The 18,924-nt window shown below is 36.4% G+C and overlaps 1 protein-coding gene across 8 annotated transcripts in view; it reads left to right on the plus strand.

Moving 5' to 3' along the window:
• The window catches only part of CCDC171 (coiled-coil domain containing 171), a 303,540-nt gene that overhangs the window by 74,135 nt on the left and 210,481 nt on the right, over positions 1-18,924 (plus strand). For all 8 annotated transcript variants that reach the window (XM_034663934.1, XM_034663935.1, XM_034663937.1 and 5 more), the window contains one exon: positions 8,289-8,427. In XM_034663934.1, the coding sequence (XP_034519825.1) occupies positions 8,289-8,427 (139 nt within the window). The remainder of the gene's footprint in view (positions 1-8,288; positions 8,428-18,924) is intronic.

Raw genomic sequence — 18,924 nt, forward strand, 5'->3', positions numbered from 1 at the left:
TTTGTTCATTACTGGTTCCCAATGCCTAGAATAGTGCCTAGCACATAAGAGCTGGTAAATAAAGATTTACTGAATTTTCAAATGAATCAATAGTTAGTAATTGCCTCATTTTATTTTATTTTTTAATATTTATTTATTTATTTAATTTTAGAGAGGGAAAGAGAAGGAGGCGAGAGGGACAAAGGGAGAGGGAGAGAGAAAAATCTTAAGTAGCTCCATGCCCAGCCCAGAGCCCGACACGGGGTTTGATCCCACAACCCTGAGATCATGACCTGAGCCAAAATCAAGAGTCAGATGCTTAACCGAGCCACCCAGGCACCCCAGTAATTGCCTCATTTTAAATTGGATTAGTTTATATGCACCAATCACTGAATTATTCTTAAACTCTAACAGGACTGAAAATCTCTCATTATGTTCCTACACCTCAGCAATTCTATCGTTTTAAGTTTCTCGTAAGAGACATCCATCCTGGACTCCTCTCTACCTTCTCCATTCTGGACGGATTGTTTTTTAGGTTCCCTGCCACTGTCATCCCTAGGACTTCCTGTCACCATCTTCCTTGGGATGCCTCTGCTTCTCTTCTGTTTTGGATCTCCTTTTTTTACTAGTCTCATGCCGTCCTCCCTGTTTGTTTTACTCTCTTTGTAGGGTAGCTTCTTGACAAATGCTACATCAGAGGAAAAATTTTGAAATTTGCATTCTGAAAATGTCTTTATTTGACCTTTACCCTTTTTCCTAGTTCACTTGGGTATTCACTAAATTCTAGTGTCAAGAAGTCTAAAGTCGTTTGATTCCTGATCTTTTGTATGTGGTCCATATTTTCCACTGGAAACTTGTACAGAGTGGTCACCAAGTCTGGAAACATGGGGGAATATCTAGAAATGGTTTACTGATCTTACATTATAACACATGATAAAGTAACAATGTATATATATTTTCATACCCTATGGACACTAGAATTTTCTCTGTGTTCCCAGTGTTCTGAAATTTCATGATGATGGGCTTTGCATGGATTGTCTTTTTTCATTCATGTTGGGTACTCATACAGCTCCTTCAATTTTAAAGACTAAAGTAATTCATTCCTAGGAAATTCTTTTGTATTTATTACTTTGCTGATTTCTTCTCTTCTGTTTTCTTCACCTTCTCTTTTTTGGAACTTCTATTATTTATATGTTGGGACTCCTGAATGTATTTGTTATCTTTTCTCTACTTCAATCCATTTTTATTATTTAGTTCTACTTTCTGGGAAGTATATATATTTAACTACTCTACTTTGGAATATCCTTGATCCAAAGGAGAATATACAAAAGGGTTGGCACTAGAATTGTCTGTGTTCCATCCTAGAGAAAGGAATGTTGACTGTTGAGAGTGAGATCATGTGCCATTCAAGAATTAGCTCTTTATTTGATTATAGGCTGAATGTAGTGGTGGATTTGCTTATGCCAAATCACTTTTATCTCCTGCATCACAATTTTAAAATCATAGGAAACAGGTCTACTATGTTTATCAGGAAGATCTCAGATTAAAAATAGTGACAACCCTTTAATTTGAATTAAAATTACCCATTTGGTGGATTATATGCAACAAATTTTAAACTGAGATACTTCTAAGCTGCCTTTCATCAGATGCCCATACAAGAATGTAAATACAGTTTAATGCCAGCCTGAGCAAAATTTAAATAGGAAGGCAAATCTTTTGAAAAGAATTTCATGTGGTGGGGACAGGGAGGAGCTAAGGTGGTGGATTAGAAGGCAGACCTTAGGCTTGTCTGGTCCCTCAAACACAGCTAGATAAATGTCAAATCATTATGAATACCCAAAAAATCGATCTGAGCACTGACAGAACAAACTGTACAACTGGAGGGAGAGAAGAGGCCACTTTGTGGAAGGTAGGAAGTGCGGACATGTGGTTTGGGGGAGAAATGGATTGCAGATGCTGTGGAGGGGAAGGAGCCCCGGTCATGGAAAAAGGTGAAAGAGAGAAGAGTGCACAGGGAAACACACCAGAATACTTCCCCAAAGCTATTGCCTGGGGAAATGAGAGGGGCTGATTTTCATGAGTTTTTGCAACCAGTGGGGCTCACTGGAGTTTTAGAGGTCCACAGTGTGGCCTTGAGAAAAGCATAGAAGACATCAGGAGACCCTTACTATACAGGTAAAAGAGCTAAACACAAATCAGGCTGAAATAAAAAATGTGATAACCAAGATTTGAAACCAAGTGGATGTAATAACCTCAAGGATGAAAGAATCAGAGGAAGGAATAAGTGATATAGAAGATAGAATTATGGAAAATAATGAAGCTGAACAAAAGAGGGAAAGAAAAATCTTGGATCACAAAAGTAGACTTAGGAAATTCAGTGACTCCAAAAAGCGTAATAACATTCATATCATAGGAGTCCCAGAAAAAGAAGAGAGAGAAAAGGGGGCAGAAGGTTTGTTTGAGGAAATTATAGCTGAAAACTTCCCCAATCTAGGGAAAGAAACACATCCAAATCCAGGAGGCTTCAGGAACTCCAATCAAAATCAACAGAAGCAGGCCAATGCCACGACATAGTATAGTTAAATTTGCAAAATGTAGAAACAAAGAAAAAATCCTAAAAGCATCAAGACAAAAGAAGTTCCCAGCTTATAAGGGAAGGCCAATAAAGTTAGCAGCAGATCTTTCCACAGAAACTTGGCAGGCCAGAAAAGAGTGGCATGATGTGTTCAACAAGCTGAATGGGAAAAATCTGCAGCCAAGAATACTCTATCCAGCAAGGCTGTCATTCAGAACATAAGGAAAGATAAAGAGTTTCCCAGACAAAAACTAAAGGAGTTTGTGACCACTAAATCAGCCCTGAAAGAAATATTAAAGAGGACTCTTTGGGAAAGAAAGACCAAAAGCAACAAAGACTAGAAAGGAAAAGAGAAAATCTCCAGAAAGAATGACAAAACAAGTAATAAAATGGCACTAAATTCATATCTATCAATAATTAGTCTGAATGTAAATGGACTAAATGCTCCAATCAAAAGACATAGGGTATCAGAATGGATAAAAAAACATGACCCATCTATATGTTGCCTACAAGAGACACATTTTATATTTATTTTTTATTTTTAAAAGGTTTTATTTTTAAGTAATCTCTATATGTTATATGGACTCGAATTTACAGCTCTGAGATAAAGGATTGCATGCTCTATCAATTGAGTCACCCAGGTGCCCCAGGAGACTCCTTTTAAACCTAAAGAAGACACCTGCAGATTGGAAGTGAGGGGGGAAAAACATTTACCATGCAAAAGCACATCAAAAGAAGGCCAGAGGAGCCATACTTATATCAGACAAACTAGATTTTACTTATTTATTTTAATTAAAAATAAAAAAAAAAGATTATTTATTTTAGAAAGAGTGAAAGCATGAGTGGGAGGAACAGAGGTAGAGGGAGAGAGAATCCCAAGCATACTCCACACTGAGCACAGAGCCTGATGTGGGCTTGATCCCAAGACCCTGAGATCATTACCTGAGCTGAAACCAAGAGAAAGATGCTCAACCAACTGTGCCACCCAGGTGCCACAGACAAACTAGATTTTAACCCAAAGACTGTAACAAGAGATGAAGAAGGGCATTATATCATGATTAAGGGGTCTATCAAACAAGAAGATCTAACAGTTGTGGATATTTATTCTCCCAACTTGGAAGCACCCAAATATATAAAACAATAACAAACATAAAGGAATTCATAATAATAGTAGGAGACTTGACACCCCACTTACATTATTGGACAGATCATCTAAATAGAAAATCAACAAGGAAACAATGGCTTTGAATGACACACTGGACCAGATGGCCTTAACAGATATATTCATTCAGAACACATCATCCTAGGGGCGCCTGGGTGGCTCAGTTGTTGAACGTCTGCGTTCAGCTCAGGATGTGATCCCTGGGTCCCAGGATCAAGCCCCGCATTGGGCTTCTCCACTGGGAGACTGCTTCTTCTCTCTCACTCCCCCTGCTTGTGTTCCCTCTCTTGCTGTCTGTCTCTCTCTCTCTGTCAAATAAATAAATAAAATATTTTTTTTTTTAAAAAAGAACATATCATCCTAAAGCATCAGAATACATATTATTTTTAAGTGCATTTGGGACAGTCTCCAGAATAGATCATATACTAGGTCACACATCAGGCCTCAAATACAAAAAGATTGAGATCATATCATGCATATTTTCCAAACAATGCTATGAAATGTGAAGTGATCCACAAGAAAAAAAAATCTGAAAAGACCACAAATACACGGAGGTTAAAGAACATCCTACTAAAGAATGAATGGGTCAAACAAGAAATTAAAGAAATTAAAGAAGAAATAAAAAAAATATGGAAGCAAATGAAAATGAAAACACAATGGTCCAAAGCCTGTGGGATGCAGCAAAAGTGGTCCTAAGAGGGAAGTATATAGCAATACAGGTAGACTTCAAGAAGCAAGAAAGACCTCAAATAAGCAACCTAGCCTCTAAAGAAGCTAGAAAAAGAACAACAAATGAAGCCTAACACCAGCAGAAGAAGGGAAATAATAAAGATTAGGGCAGAAATAAAATATATAGAAACAAACAGGAGCTGGTTCTTTGAAAAAATTAATATCCAAAGGAAAAGAGAAAGGACACAACTAAATAAAAGCACGGATGAGAGAGGAGAAATAACAACCAACACCACAGATATATAAACAATTATAAGAGAATATTCTGAAAAATTATATGTCAACAATTTGGAAGAAATGGATAAATTCATAGAAACATATAAACTACCAAAATTGAAACAGGGAGAAATAGAAAAATTGAACAGACTGATAGCCAGCAAAGAAATTGAATCGGTAATCAACAATCTTCCAACAAAAGTCCAGAGCCAGATGGCTTCACAGGGGAATTCTACCAAACATTGAAAAAAGACTTAATATCTATTCTTCTCAAACTATTCCAAAAAATAGAAAGGGAAGGAGAACTTCCAAACTGATTCTATGAGGTCAGCATTACCCTGATTCCAATACCAGATAAAGACTCCACTAAAAAAGAGAACATGAACATGGATATCAAAACTCTCAACAAAATACTAGCAAATCAAATCCAACAGTACATTAAAAGAATCATTCACCACGATCAAGTGGGATTTATTCCTGGGTTGTGAGGGTGGTTCAATATTTGCAAATCAATCAACATGATACATCACATTAACAAAAGAAGCATAAGAACCATATAATCCTCTCAATAGATGCAGAAAAAGCATTTGACAAAGTACAGCATCCATTCTTGATAAAAGCCCTCAACTAAGTAGGGATAGAGAAAACATACCTCAACATAATAAAGACCATATACAAAAAACTCAGCGCTAATATCATCCTCAATGGGGAAAAACTGAGAGCTTTTCCTGTATGGTCAGGAACAAAATAGGGATGTACATTCTCACCACTGTTATTTAATGTAGTACTGGAAGTCCTAGCCTTAGCCATCAGACAACAAAAAGAATTAAGAGGCGTCCAAATCGGCAAGGAAGAAAGTCAAATATTCACTCTTTATGGATGACATAATACTGGTAGAAAACCTGAAAGACTCCCCCAAAAAATTGCTAGAACTGATACATGAATTCAGTAAAGTCTCAGGATATAAAATCAACATACAGAAATCTATACACCGATAATGAAGCAGCAGAAAGAAGAATCGAGAAATCGATCCCATTTACAATTACACCAAAAACCGTAAGATACCTAGGCATAAACTTAACAGACTCTGGAAACTATAAAAGACTTATGACAGAAACCAAAGATGACACAAAGAAATGGAAAAACATTCCATTTCTTGTGGATTGAAAGAACTCAATTCCAGTTGGAAAAGATCTCAATTCCAATCTTATGGATTGAAAGAACAAATATTGTTAAAATGTCTATCCTACCCAAAGCAATCTACACATTTAATGCAGTCCCTATCAAAATACCACCAGCATTTTTTACAGAGCTATAGCATACAATCCTAAAATTTGTATGGAATCTCCTAAAATTTGTATGGAATCACAAAAGACCCCAAATAGTCAAAGCGATCTTGAAAAAGAAAAGCAGAACTGGGTGTATCACAGTTCCGGACTTGAAGTTATATTACAAAGCTACAGGGATCAAGACAGTATTGTACTGGCCCCAAAACAGACATAGATCAATGGAACAGAATAGAAAACCCAGAAACGACCCACAACTGTATAAAGTCAACTAATCTGTGACAAAGCAGAAAAAATTATCCAATAGAAAAAGACAGTCATCTCAACAAAGTGCTGGGAAAACTGGACAGCAACATGCAAAAGAATGAAACTGGACCACTTTCTTACATTGTACACACAAAAAAATTCAAAATGAATGAAAGACTTAAATGTGAGACAGGAAACCATCAAAATCCTGGAGGATAATATAGGCAGTAACCTTTTGGACATCATCTGTAGCAACTTCTTGTTTTTTATTTTTTTAAGATGTATTTATTTAAGAGAGAGAGAGGGAGCAAGAGGGCATGAATGGGAGGGGCAGAAGGATGAGAAACGAAAATCTCTAGCAGACTCTGCGCTGAGCAGGGAGCCCGATGTGGGGCTCGATCTCATAACTGTGAGATCACGACCTGAGCTGAGACCAAGAGTCAGATGCTCAACCAGCTGTGCCACCTGGATGCCTCAATCTATAGCAACTTCTACAAGATATGTCTCCTGAGGCAAGGAAAACACAAGCAAAAATAAACTATTGGGACTTCATCAAAATAAAAAGCTTGTGCACAATGAAGGAAACAATCAACAAAACTAAAAGTTACCAACCTATGGGATGGGAGAAGACATTTGCAAATGACATATCTGATAAAGGCTTAGTATCCAAAATCTATAAAGAACTTATAAAACTCAACACCGAAAAAACAAATAATCCAGTTAAAAAATGGGCAGACGACATGAGTACACATTTTTCCAAAGAAGACATGCAGATGGCATGAAAAGATGTTCAACATGACTTATCATCAAGGAAATACAAATCAAAACTCCGATGAGATACCACCTCACACCTGTCAAAATGGCTAAGATAGCAACACAGGAAACAACAGATGTTGGTGAGGATGAGGAGAAAGGGGAACCCTCTTAGACTGTTGGTGGGAATGCAAACTGGTGCAGCCACTCTGGAAAACAGTATGGAGGTTCCCCAGAAAGTTAAAAATAGAACTACCCTATGGTCCAGCAATTGCACTATAGGTATTTACCCAAGAATATAAAAATACAGATTCAAAGGGGTACATGCTCCCTGATGTTTATAGCAGCATTATTCAACAATAAGCACATTATAGAAAGAGCCCAAATGTACATCGACTGATAAATGGGTAAAGAAGAAGTGGTATATACAAAGGAATATTACTTAGCCATCAGAAAGAATGAAATCCTGCCATTTGCAATGACATGGATAGAGCTAGAGATTATTATGCTAAGTGAAATAAGTCAGAGAAAGACAAATACCATATGATTTAACTCATATGTGGAATTTAAGAAGCAAAACAGATGACCATAGAGGAAAAAAAAGAGAGGGAGACAAACCATAAGAGACTCTTAACTACAGAGAACAAACTGAGGGTTCCTGGAGGGGGAGGTGGGTGGGGGATGGGTTAAATGGGTGATGGGCATTAAGGAAGGCACTTGTGATGAGCACTGGGTGTTGTATGGAAGTGTTGAATCACTAAATTCTACATCTGAAACTGATATTACGCTGTATGTTAACTAACTGGAATTTAAATAAAAACTTGAAAAAGAACAAAAAGTGAAGAATTTCATGTGTTTTCACACTGAATGTGAATGATTTTCGATGATTCTTTCCTTTGGATTTTCCATTTTCCATCACATTAGTTCCACTTGCGTGGACATTCAGGAATAAAACATTTGTTTGGTTTCTAATGTTATAGTTTAATTTGAAAATTGCTTGATAGAACTGTTTTCTGTCTTGAGGCAGTTTCTGAGCTAATTGAACTGTGGTGGGTGGGTTTGGTTCATCTTAAATAATGGTGAGACCAAAACAACACTAACCAAATCGATTTTGTTTATAACCTCGGGCATAGTAAAATATCTGCTAATGAAAGGGGTGAGGTATTAGCCCTTTAAAGTCTTTCATTTAAAAATATGCAATCCTTTTTGTTTGAAAAAATGAGAAGTGGCCTTTAGCACAAAAACGTGACAGATAATACATTTGCCAGTCATGTTAAAGCTGTATGATAGGACTTGGTAAAACCATATTTGAAAAATCTGCTCTAACACTTTAACTTTTCAGATTAGAAAGAGAGTATGTCTCCAAAAACAAGAAACTAAATGAAGAGATTGAGGAACAGAAGAAAGTAATTATAGACCTTTCAAAGAGACTCCAGTATAATGAAAAAAGTTGCAGTGAATTACAGGAAGAACTTGTAATGGTAAGGATAAAAAAGAAAACCCTATGGCAATTACTTTATTGGGTCAAATTTGATGTTTAACAGGTTTTTTTTCCCCCTCACTACATGCCATGAGATAATAGCATGAAAGTAATTTTAGTGCCATTGATATAAAGTTTCAAAACCAGAGATGCTGATTACAACAAAGATGTATGTAATAAAACCTCTCTTCTTTAGAAAAATTGGGAAAACTAATTGAATTAGTGAAAACTGAATTATAGACTATTTTAGAATTTATTCAGGGCTTTCTTTCTTTCTTTCTTTCTTTCTTTCTTTCTTTCTTTCTCTCTTTCTTTCTTTCTTTCTTTCGGCATTGTTACCTAGGTGAGAGGGGGATCAGGGTTTATAATCAATAGATCTAATGATTTCAAAAATCCCCTTTGTAGTCATTTTGTACCCGATCATTTTGTCTCCATTCCCCAATAATCCAGCTTTCACACCATCACCGCATTTGTCTTCCTGAGATATTGATCTGCTCTTGTCATCCTCACTTTATTAAAAAACCATCAATGTCTCCTTGTTGTTTTCAGAATGAAGTTCAGCTTCTTGCCATATAATCTAAGGCCTCTTTCTCTGTGGCTCTATGTTAACTCTTCCGGCTTCTGTGTCCACTGCCCTCTAACTCTGTTGCTTCAGCCCCTTAGGGTGCTCTTGGCTTCCTAAACACATTGTATATTTTCATATCTTCTTGCTTTCGTTCAGGCTGTTCATTTTTTTTGACCTGCGTGGGCTGAACTGCTCCTTTTCTTTTGTTCCATCAGTAAACTCCTATGTATCCTGTAATGCCCTGCTGTGACAGCTTGCAATCTGTGAAGCCTTCCATGATTCCCTCTTTCCCCACTCTCCCATCCTCCTAGTCAGAATTTTGCCTTTTCCCAACTATGTTTCTTTTTAAAAAAATTATTTAAAGATTTTATTTATTTATTTGAGAGCAGAGAGAGAAAGAGAGAGCACAATTGGGGAGGGGCAGAGGGAGAGAGAGAAGCAGACATCCCACTGACCAGGGAGCCCGACGTGGGGCTCAGTCCCAGGACCCTGAGATCATGACCTGAGCAGAAGGCAGACACTTAATTGATTGAGCTAGTTTAGCATCTTCATCATAGTTTATCATAACACTCACCCAGATCTAGCATGTATCATCTGTCCCAAGAGACTGTGAGTGCATTGAGGTTAACGTAATTCATCTGACATACGAAGACTCCATTATGGTGCTTGCCTCCACAGACATTCGTTGGCTCATGTGTTTGGTTGATGCAGCACACTGCTATTCTGCAGTTGGCTGGGAATCCCAAGAGGGAGGGCATAACATCTACAGTAATACCTCGTGTCTTCTTTGTCTTGTCTCCACATAAATCCCTTCTGCAGAGACTTGGCTACTTCACTTTCAACTCTTAGTGATACCAGTTATTGAAGAAAACAAATATTTTTTTCCCTTGTCAAAAAAGATGGAGTCTCTGGATTATATTAAGAAGTGGTGGCCAAATCAGTGCTGCCCAGATGGAAAGATTGTGATGAGATAAAACTTAAACTCTATCACTTTCAAATGATCTAATTTTATATGTGGTCTTCATTCAACCAAGGATATTCAATGCATTCTGATTCAGGAACTGATATTATTGTTTGCTGCTTGGTTGCATTTGTAGTTTGAATACTTTAGATGTGGAGTTTTAGGAAGTTTAGGGCTCTCTGGGTAGCATACTCTACTGCCTGTTTACTCTTACATGCTACCCTAAATTTCTTGGGCTGTTCCACCTCTTGACTCCTGGCTCTGGAGGTGAATCAGTGGTGGAGAAAAGCATGGCAGAGCCATTGAGCTGATCTGGTCTTCTTGCTATAGACCCTGTGTTCAGCAGTTTGGAAAGTTAGCCAGAGTTAAAACCAAGAATGCGACACGGGAGACAGTCATCAATATAAGTTGCATGGATTATCCTAATTTGGTCTTCTAGCATTCCAGTGACTAGATACAAATAAAAGAAGACTGGCTCAATTTACCGTGGAGGGTACTGGTGCTTGGTGATGAAAAAATTTCACTTGGTGCTAATGGGTTTTTCTTTTTCAACTTTTACGATTTGGCACATTGGTCTGAAATAAGGCAGGTTGCAGCTCATGGGCAACCTTTGTTTGCTTGTTTGGGCCTCATCCTATGAAGCACTATTGTTCTGATCATAGCACGGAAGATTGGTGACTAATTGTTTCTGCAGAGCTTGATGGATTACTAGACGTTGTCACAGATCCAGTTCCTTATTGAAGAGCTAATGATTCAGGTTGCACCTAAGTGATCTACAGTTTATATGCTTCAACCGAACTGTACTTCCCTCTCTGTTTTTCATCTCTCTTAAACCCATAGCTTTATGCCTTATTTTCTTCCATCTTTCTATTTCTTTTGCTCCTCTCTTTTTTCCCCCTTCCCAATAATGAGCTTTCTAACTTGTTCTGTTTTCTGATTAGAACTGTTGTTCTCTATCACTTTACCTGGCCATAATATGAAATTTAAGAATTATTTAATGAAATTTTATTTCATAAAAATACTGTTACTTTACAAGTAACTACAGTGTTTTTCTTTTTTATAAAAAAATTCATCTAGCACTTTTCCTAAATATATTTTTCTTGTACATATTCCTTTATTGTTTTCTTTTCCAATAGATTAGTGGATTTTGGGGTGGGGGCAAAGTTTTTGAAAATTCTTCTTGGAAGAGATATCTGTCAAATTAAAAATTTTAAACCATAAAAGAGTTTTTCTAGTTTTGCATCCTCAAACCTGGCTATTATTATTTTTGCTTTGAATTCATAATTGGTTTTGACTGAAGAGAAACAGGAGGCTTTTACCTTTTGCTTTTGGAAATGAAACTTTGTTTTAATGACATCTCATGATCCCATGTACCTCAGTGTGTCTTTTCCACACTTATCTTTCTTTTGAACATAATAGTTTCAGTATTTTATAGAATATAGATGGGAAGGATTAATTAATTACAGGTAATTTTTCTCTCCCTTTGAGGTAACAGCTTGTTTTCCAGTCTAGGTCATGTTCATGGTCATTATTCAAGTCTTAGTCTTTATTTTCTCTGTTGCATTGCAAGAGAAAATTAAAGCCACTTTCCTCTCTAGCTTTACTAGTGAGATCAAGGTGTTGTTAATAATACGCAAAGACTTCAGGAACTTTTGAGACTTAAAAATAATAATTGTATAACTTAGTATAACTAAGTATGTAACTAAGCTTTTTAGAGCTGGAGGGGGTCTTAGAGATTGTGTAGGTTAGGATACATGAAGTGTTAATAAACCAGTTGGACAGTGATAGCTCCCCTGTTTCAAGAGATATGACACAAATATAGAAGATAATTTTGGAAAGGTCCAAACTGAGTATGTTCAGTCCTTTGTTGGTATTTAAGAAATATGAACCCAGACGACTTTATTTTTTATTTATTTTATTATTTTTTTAAGATTTTATTTATTCGAGAGAGAGAGGGAGGAAGAGAGCACAAGCAGTGGGGTGGAGCAGAGGGACAGGGAGAAACGGAGGCTCGATCCCAGGACCCTGAGATCATGACCTGAGCTGGAGGCAGACACTTAGCCTATTGAGCCACCCAGATGGCCCTAGATGACTTTAATTTTACTTTTATATTAATGAAATTCCTCCTATTCAGTGTATGGGTTTGAAAGATATGATTGGTAAATGAATGGCATATTGTTATTATATTTAATGCCATAGAATTAATAGAATTTAAATATAGGACATCTAAAGATTTAACAAAATTAGTTTTGTGTTCTATGTTATACAGTATTGAATTTGACTTTAAAAAGTTTTGATTAAAATTAAACTATTAATTTCACAATCTATGAATTTAATAATGATTTAATCAACTACTAAATAAAACTGACTTTCTAATTTAAGTTTCTTAGTGATTATGCTTATTAAAGTCCATCAGAAGCTCAACATATCCAGTTGGGTCTTTTAGTCATTACTGTGAGTATTTATATTTGCTTCTCTTGAAGCAGGGGAGCTATCATTTTAAAATTGGTATTATTAGGATTTGCTTTGTGCTTTCTACAATGAAATTTTTTTAAGTCCATCATTTCTTGAGATTTGTTTTTCTGCCACTCAGTAATATTTAGTTACAGCTCTAGGAGAGACCATATATTGAAAAGGGAATTCTAGTTCTCATGAGGTTTTGTTCAATGAATATTTTATTCTCTAAAGAACTTGTGATTGAAAATGGTCAAGTGTATGTTTTTTCCCTATACTTTGGGGGCTTAACTTATTATATAATACAATGATTGCTAGCATTAGATAGGATTTTGGAAAGCACTTTGATTGCTATGCTTTGTGGTAAAGTTAATGTTTCTTGATAATATTTTTGCTTCAAATGATCTGTTAGGTTTGCTTTAGAGTGACATGTCTCTGATTTTGCAGGAGGTATTCAAAACTAATGGGCTAATAAACATTCTATTCTGATTTTTTTACTAAAAAATAGTTGATTCCTCCAGAATAGTGATATTTGTATATGAACATTGCTTTTGCTAATATAAAAATAACTTTATGTCTTTTTAGTGGCCCTTAAAAATTTACTATTATAAAATAGTACTCACTGAATGTGTATATGTGTATCTGTGTGTTTAAATGTTCATTATATGGTTGGCTTTCTAAATTTATAATGTGGGCATAAAGCTTTTTTAGTAATCTTTCTGAAATTTATTTTTCCCCTTTTTTGAAATTTATTCTTACATAAATTATTAAATCTTGAATATTCTATCTCATCTTTGACCTGGAAAAAAATAAAATGTGTGTGTGTGTGAGAGAGAGAGAGAGAGAGAGAGAGAAAGAGAAAGAGAAAGATCTGTCAAGGTCCATATTCAGATTGGAGAGTAGCATCTGTAGAAAAATAAACTAGTTGTAAAGCCACATAAGGGAGGATGGCATCTTATGATATAAGCAATTGGGGCCACAGAATACTCAGATGCATGGAAGGAGCATAGGCAAGCAAAGCAAGAAGGGAAAGAAATAGTAAACTTCCATGAAGAAGTAAGAGGTATTAGTTGTCGTTAATCTGATTGAGGGAAAGCTGCAGATAGGGATGACTATGAAAGCTGACCGGATCAAATTCAGTTCAGCTGAGCAGATTCCTTGTGTCCTACAAATGCACTGGGTATATAATGGTTTTTAGGTGGACGATATGATGAAAAGGTGAGACAAAGTATGTGATGCTGATTATAGGTTCTGATGCTCTCCCGTTTTTACTCAGAATTCCTTCATAGTGGCTTAAAATATATTTGGATCAAAGATTTTAAAGCTTACTTGAGTTAAAAAATGTTCAGATATTATAAGGATTATGTATCACTGCTACAAACCCATGTTAAAAGTGCAAATTTCATTTAAAAAACTTAGTGATTAAATAAAAGTATTTATTTTTTACTTATTTGTTTTTTCTACTATTTTTAACCTTATTAACAGTGTCCCTTAACTACTTTACTGTTATTTAGGGCTTGAGTCAACTTTTTCCACTGCAGATCCGCAGCGCCCATTTGCCAATTTCTAGATAGGAATATTTGCATATTCTTTTTATATGTTTCTTCAAGAGCTGGCATTAGAAATTTTTATTTACATGCATATCCATTTGTGATATTCATGCACGATTAGGAAAAAGTGAGGGATGTGTCTTTGTAGGGTCAAAGAAAGATATGAAAAAAACCAAGAGAATGACACATTAGATTAAGCCAGAAATTCATTCATTTTAGCAGTGTGGGAGATAGAGTATACCAGGGTGTAAATACAATGTAGGTCTTTGTCATCTCATTGTGCTTTCTGGTTAAAGGCATTTTATAAACAACCTTGACTCCTCTTTAAAAATATATTAAGGTCTGTCAGTCACACGTTTTTCTGAACTTTCTTCGAATTTTTAAATATTTTTCATCCCCTGTCTACACTGTTTGTAGATTCATTACATCTAGAGTAGTCCTTAGTTCATGGCGAGTAATCAATAAATGTTCATCTAAACATCATCTGGTTACCCAACATAGCATTAAGAAACTTTTATTTCTAGGATAACACACTCTTTGTGTGGATTATGTCCAAGGCAAATAGAAGTGGCTCCTTTTATCCTACAGGTTTTTTTTTTTTTTGAAAGATTTATTTATTTATTTTTATTGGGGGGGGGGACAAGTGGGGGAGGGGCAGAGGGAGAGAGAGAGAGAGAGAGCACACGAATCTCCAGCAGACTCCCCGCTGAGCGCAGAGCCCAACGCGGGGCTCCCAGGGCTCCACCCTAGGGCCCCGAGATCATGACCTGAGCCGAATTCAAAATTTGGTTGCTTAACCAACTGAGCCCAGCCAGGTGCCCCTTATCCTATAGTTTTGCCTTTTAAACTTCTGTGGATGTTTAGAGTTATAGAATTTCTTAAATCAACAATGTAACATTTAACCTAAACCTACTCTCTATGTCAGATGATAAAACATGTTAACCAAAAATTAGAAACTTAGTATCTGTTCTTGCTTGGCGCTTTCTTTTCAACCCAACAGTTTGTTTACTTAGCAGGTAAGTTCTGTTTTCATTCTAGAATTTTTTTGTGCATCAAAGAGCTATGAAGAGAACTAACAGCTTTGGGAATAAAATTTAAATATAAGTGCAATCCACATTTCAGAAAAGCCCAAACACTTCTGCTATATGAATGAAGAATGAAAGCTTCATTTATAAAACCAAAATGATTTATTGGGAAGGAAAATTGTCAACTCTAAAACAATGACATACTGTATGGTGACTAATATAACAAAATAAAAATTATAAAAAAATAAATAAGCATGATTTCCCTGAAAAAAAAATAAAACAATGACAGTTTTTCTTGTCAGTAGTTGGTTCATAAACCTAGTTATTAAATCTAAGTCAAATCTGTATTAAAAGACTATTAGCCAGATATCTTTGTAGAAGATTATAATGCTACTAATTGTGAATATGATAGCAACTTTTTGGTGCAGTTGATTCTTTTTAAGCCTTGTCACTCAAACCTCTTCTTTATTTTTGAAAAATTTTACATTAGTTAGTTTTTCCTGGCTAATTTGACATGAAATTTGGTTTTAAACTGTAATGGTGTTGAAATTGTAACTCATCTTTTAGTCAGGATTGAGCCTATACATGAGAAAAGAATTATTGTTGACTAGGAATTTAACTGAGCCCTTTTATTAAGCTCACTCCAAGTATGTAATTTGTCTGGCTTTTTACATTTATATTGCTGTGAGTTTTTAATCCCTTGATTTTGATGAAGACTTAGCCTCAGTTGTCATATATTTTGGAGACAGATTGATCTGAATTTCAGTCCCAGCCCTATCTCATAATAGTTGTGTGACCTTTAGTGATTTTATCCTTTTGAATCTATTTGCTCATTTGTCCTAATAACCTTGCCTGTGAAGGATTTTTGAGGAGAATTAAAGATAGTATATATATTGAATAATAGAGGGGCATTTTTGTGTGTGTGTGTGTTTGAATGGAACTTGTGACTATGATGCTGGCATTCTTTTGGAGATATAATTATATGATAATACTAGAAAAATACTGAATAAGAAGACCCAGGAGACTAAACCTTTAGGATATTAAAACATATTGTAGGGAAAAACCCCTGGAATGATGGTATAAGGAGCTTGGTGAATTCTCTACCTGGGAAAACAATAATTTCACTGATAAAAAATTAAAAAATTAAAAAATAACAACAATCATATAAAGCTCTGGAAATTGTCTTAAGGGCAAAGAAGAAACTGTCATTTAAGAAAATCTACTAATCATGGGGCGCCTGGGTGGCACAGCGGTTAAGCATCTGCCTTCGGCTCAGGGCGTGATCCCGGCGTTGTGGGATCGAGCCCCACATCAGGCTCCTACGCTATGAGCCTGCTTCTTCCTCTCCCACTCCCCCTGCTTGTGTTCCCTCTCTCGCTGGCTGTCTCTATCTCTGTTGAATAAATAAATAAAATCTTAAAAAAAAAAAAGAAAATCTACTAATCATTAAAATTAAAAGCCTTGGTCCTTTAAAGGAGAGCATCAGAAAAATAAAAAGACAACTCACAGAATGAGAGAAAATATTTGCAAATCATGTATCTGATAAAGGAATTTTATCCAAGATATATAAAGACCTCTTATAATTTAATAATTAAAAAATCCACTTGAAAAATGGACAAAGGATCTGAACAGAGATTTCTCCAAATGTGTAAGTGGCCAATAAACACATTAAAAGATGCTTAGTATCGTCAGTCATCAGAAAAATGCAAGTCAAAACCATAATGAGCTATACTCAAAAAAATTAAAAAAACATAATGACATATTATGTCACATATACTTGGATGATTATAATTTAAAAACATAATAACAACTTGTTAGTGAGGATGTGAGAAAATTGGAATTCTCATGCACTATGCTTGAGAATGTATAATATTGCCCCCTCACATTGGAAAACAGTTTGGAAATTTCTCAACGGAATACTATTCAGGCATAAGGAGAAAGGGGGTATTAATCAATGGTTCAATATAGATAAACCTTGAAAACATCAAGCTAAGTGAAAGAAGCCCAGCAGAAAAGCCACATGGTGTGTTATTCCATTTATATGAAATGCCCAGAGAAGGCAAATCTGGAGAGATAGAAAGTACATTAGGGTTGCCGAGGGCTGGAGGGACTGAGGGAAAATAGGGAGTGACTGCTGATGGGTGTGAGGTTTCTTGTTGGTGTGATGAAAGTGTTCCAAAATTGGTTGTGATGTTGGTTGTACAACTCGAATTTACTAAAAACCAGTGAATTGTGTATTTTAAATGGTTGAATGATATGGTATGTAAATTATATCTCAAGCTATTAAAAAGACGAAAACTGACTAATTTTCAGCAAGAGCTGTGAGAATCTGTGGCATTTCAGTGATGGTCTGTTCCATAATCTCCTTTCCACCCTGCTCCCTGTTACAGAAGCTGTACCCTGGGTGGCTGTAGCCAAGAAGATAGGCTCTTCCCTTCTTCTTGGCTCTTAGGCTGGGGCTATGTTTTCTTCCTGGGAGAGGAAAACTGCTGGGAATATCTCATCCCTCAGAGCCCTGTGTTGTGGCAATTCTATTCCAGGCAGGCATGGGTGAGAGGACCAGATCGCTTGTTCTCCACCTAGACCTCACTTGTAATGCAGAAGCTCTACCTCAGTCTTGGCAGGCCAAGAAAATTGGGGCCAACTGCTCCTGCCCCAGAAGACCAGGGATTGCAACCCCTCAATGGCCACTTAGAGAGCAGAATTGTTGCTGTGGAAAAAGTGGGTCTCTACCCCCAAATCCAGTGCAGTGGCATATGGGTTCTGCCCAGGAGGAAAGGCAGGCTGCCTTTGCAGGGAGAGAGTCTCCTCTGCTTGAGGAGACTGAGCTTGGACTAGAGAGTGGAGAACTCCACATTCAAGGGCATTGCGGAAAACAAGACAAATCTTGGTGGAGAGCAATTTAGAGGAACATGGTACCTCTATGATACAGTAAAATGACCCAGCAGCGAGAAGTTTAAAGGAGAGAACTAGAGAAAGAGACAGCCAAGTGGAGCCCTCACGTGCTCACAGTTGAGCAGGGGGTTGGGAAGGCCGTGTGCATGGTAGGCTGCATCCATTCAGGAGCAATCAAAATGGGATGTGGGGCAGACCTGAAAGCATGCCCCAAGCTACATGCAGACACATGAACAGAGTGGAAGCCTTACTGGCACAAGGGCCTTAAACACAACCAAAGACTGACTGAACCTTAAATATCTTACCACAGTCCTCCCTGACAGTCTCTCATGCCCATGGACCCGCCTTCTCCAGTATTAACATAAAGTTAGGTGTGGAACTGGGAACAAAACTAAATATTATAATAAAAGATGGACTTGTGGCTCTTAGAAAGGAAATTACAAGGGCTTTAGGAGCTATGTGCCAGGAACCACGGATGAAGACCAGATCTGTATTTCTTACTGTAAATCAAAATATCACAGAATGCCAAATGAGTGTTTTAGAGATAAATTATCCCAGTATTTTCACATAACTGGAGATACATAAGAGGAAATAATATAGGTAAGTCCCTGCCATATTGCTGTATTAAACAAATAATTTATATTATTTGTTTATATTACATTAAACAAATTCTAGATTGATCAAAGAACCATAAAAAAAAAAAGATCTAAAAGCACTGGAAGAAAAAGGGAATTAAGTATTTTATAAAATTGGAGTAAAGAAAGTCAGACACAAAACCTAGAAGTCCCAAAGCAAATTATTGTTAAATTTGATCACTTAAAAAAATGCAATTTTGCTTTTACGAATATAATTAGAAGGCGAGTGACAAATTGACAATAATGACTTGTAACATGTATGACAAAGGGCTTGTTTCCATAATTTAGAAAGGACTATTATAAATCACTGGTGAATACAGACAATGTGGTATAAAAATGAGCAGGTGATGTGAAAAGGCATTCACAGGAAGAGAGGTACATGTGGCTAGTCAACATATAATAACTTAGATTAA

The sequence above is a fragment of the Ailuropoda melanoleuca genome, chromosome 7, assembly GCF_002007445.2.
Source record: "Ailuropoda melanoleuca isolate Jingjing chromosome 7, ASM200744v2, whole genome shotgun sequence".
Taxonomy (NCBI): domain Eukaryota; kingdom Metazoa; phylum Chordata; class Mammalia; order Carnivora; family Ursidae; genus Ailuropoda; species Ailuropoda melanoleuca.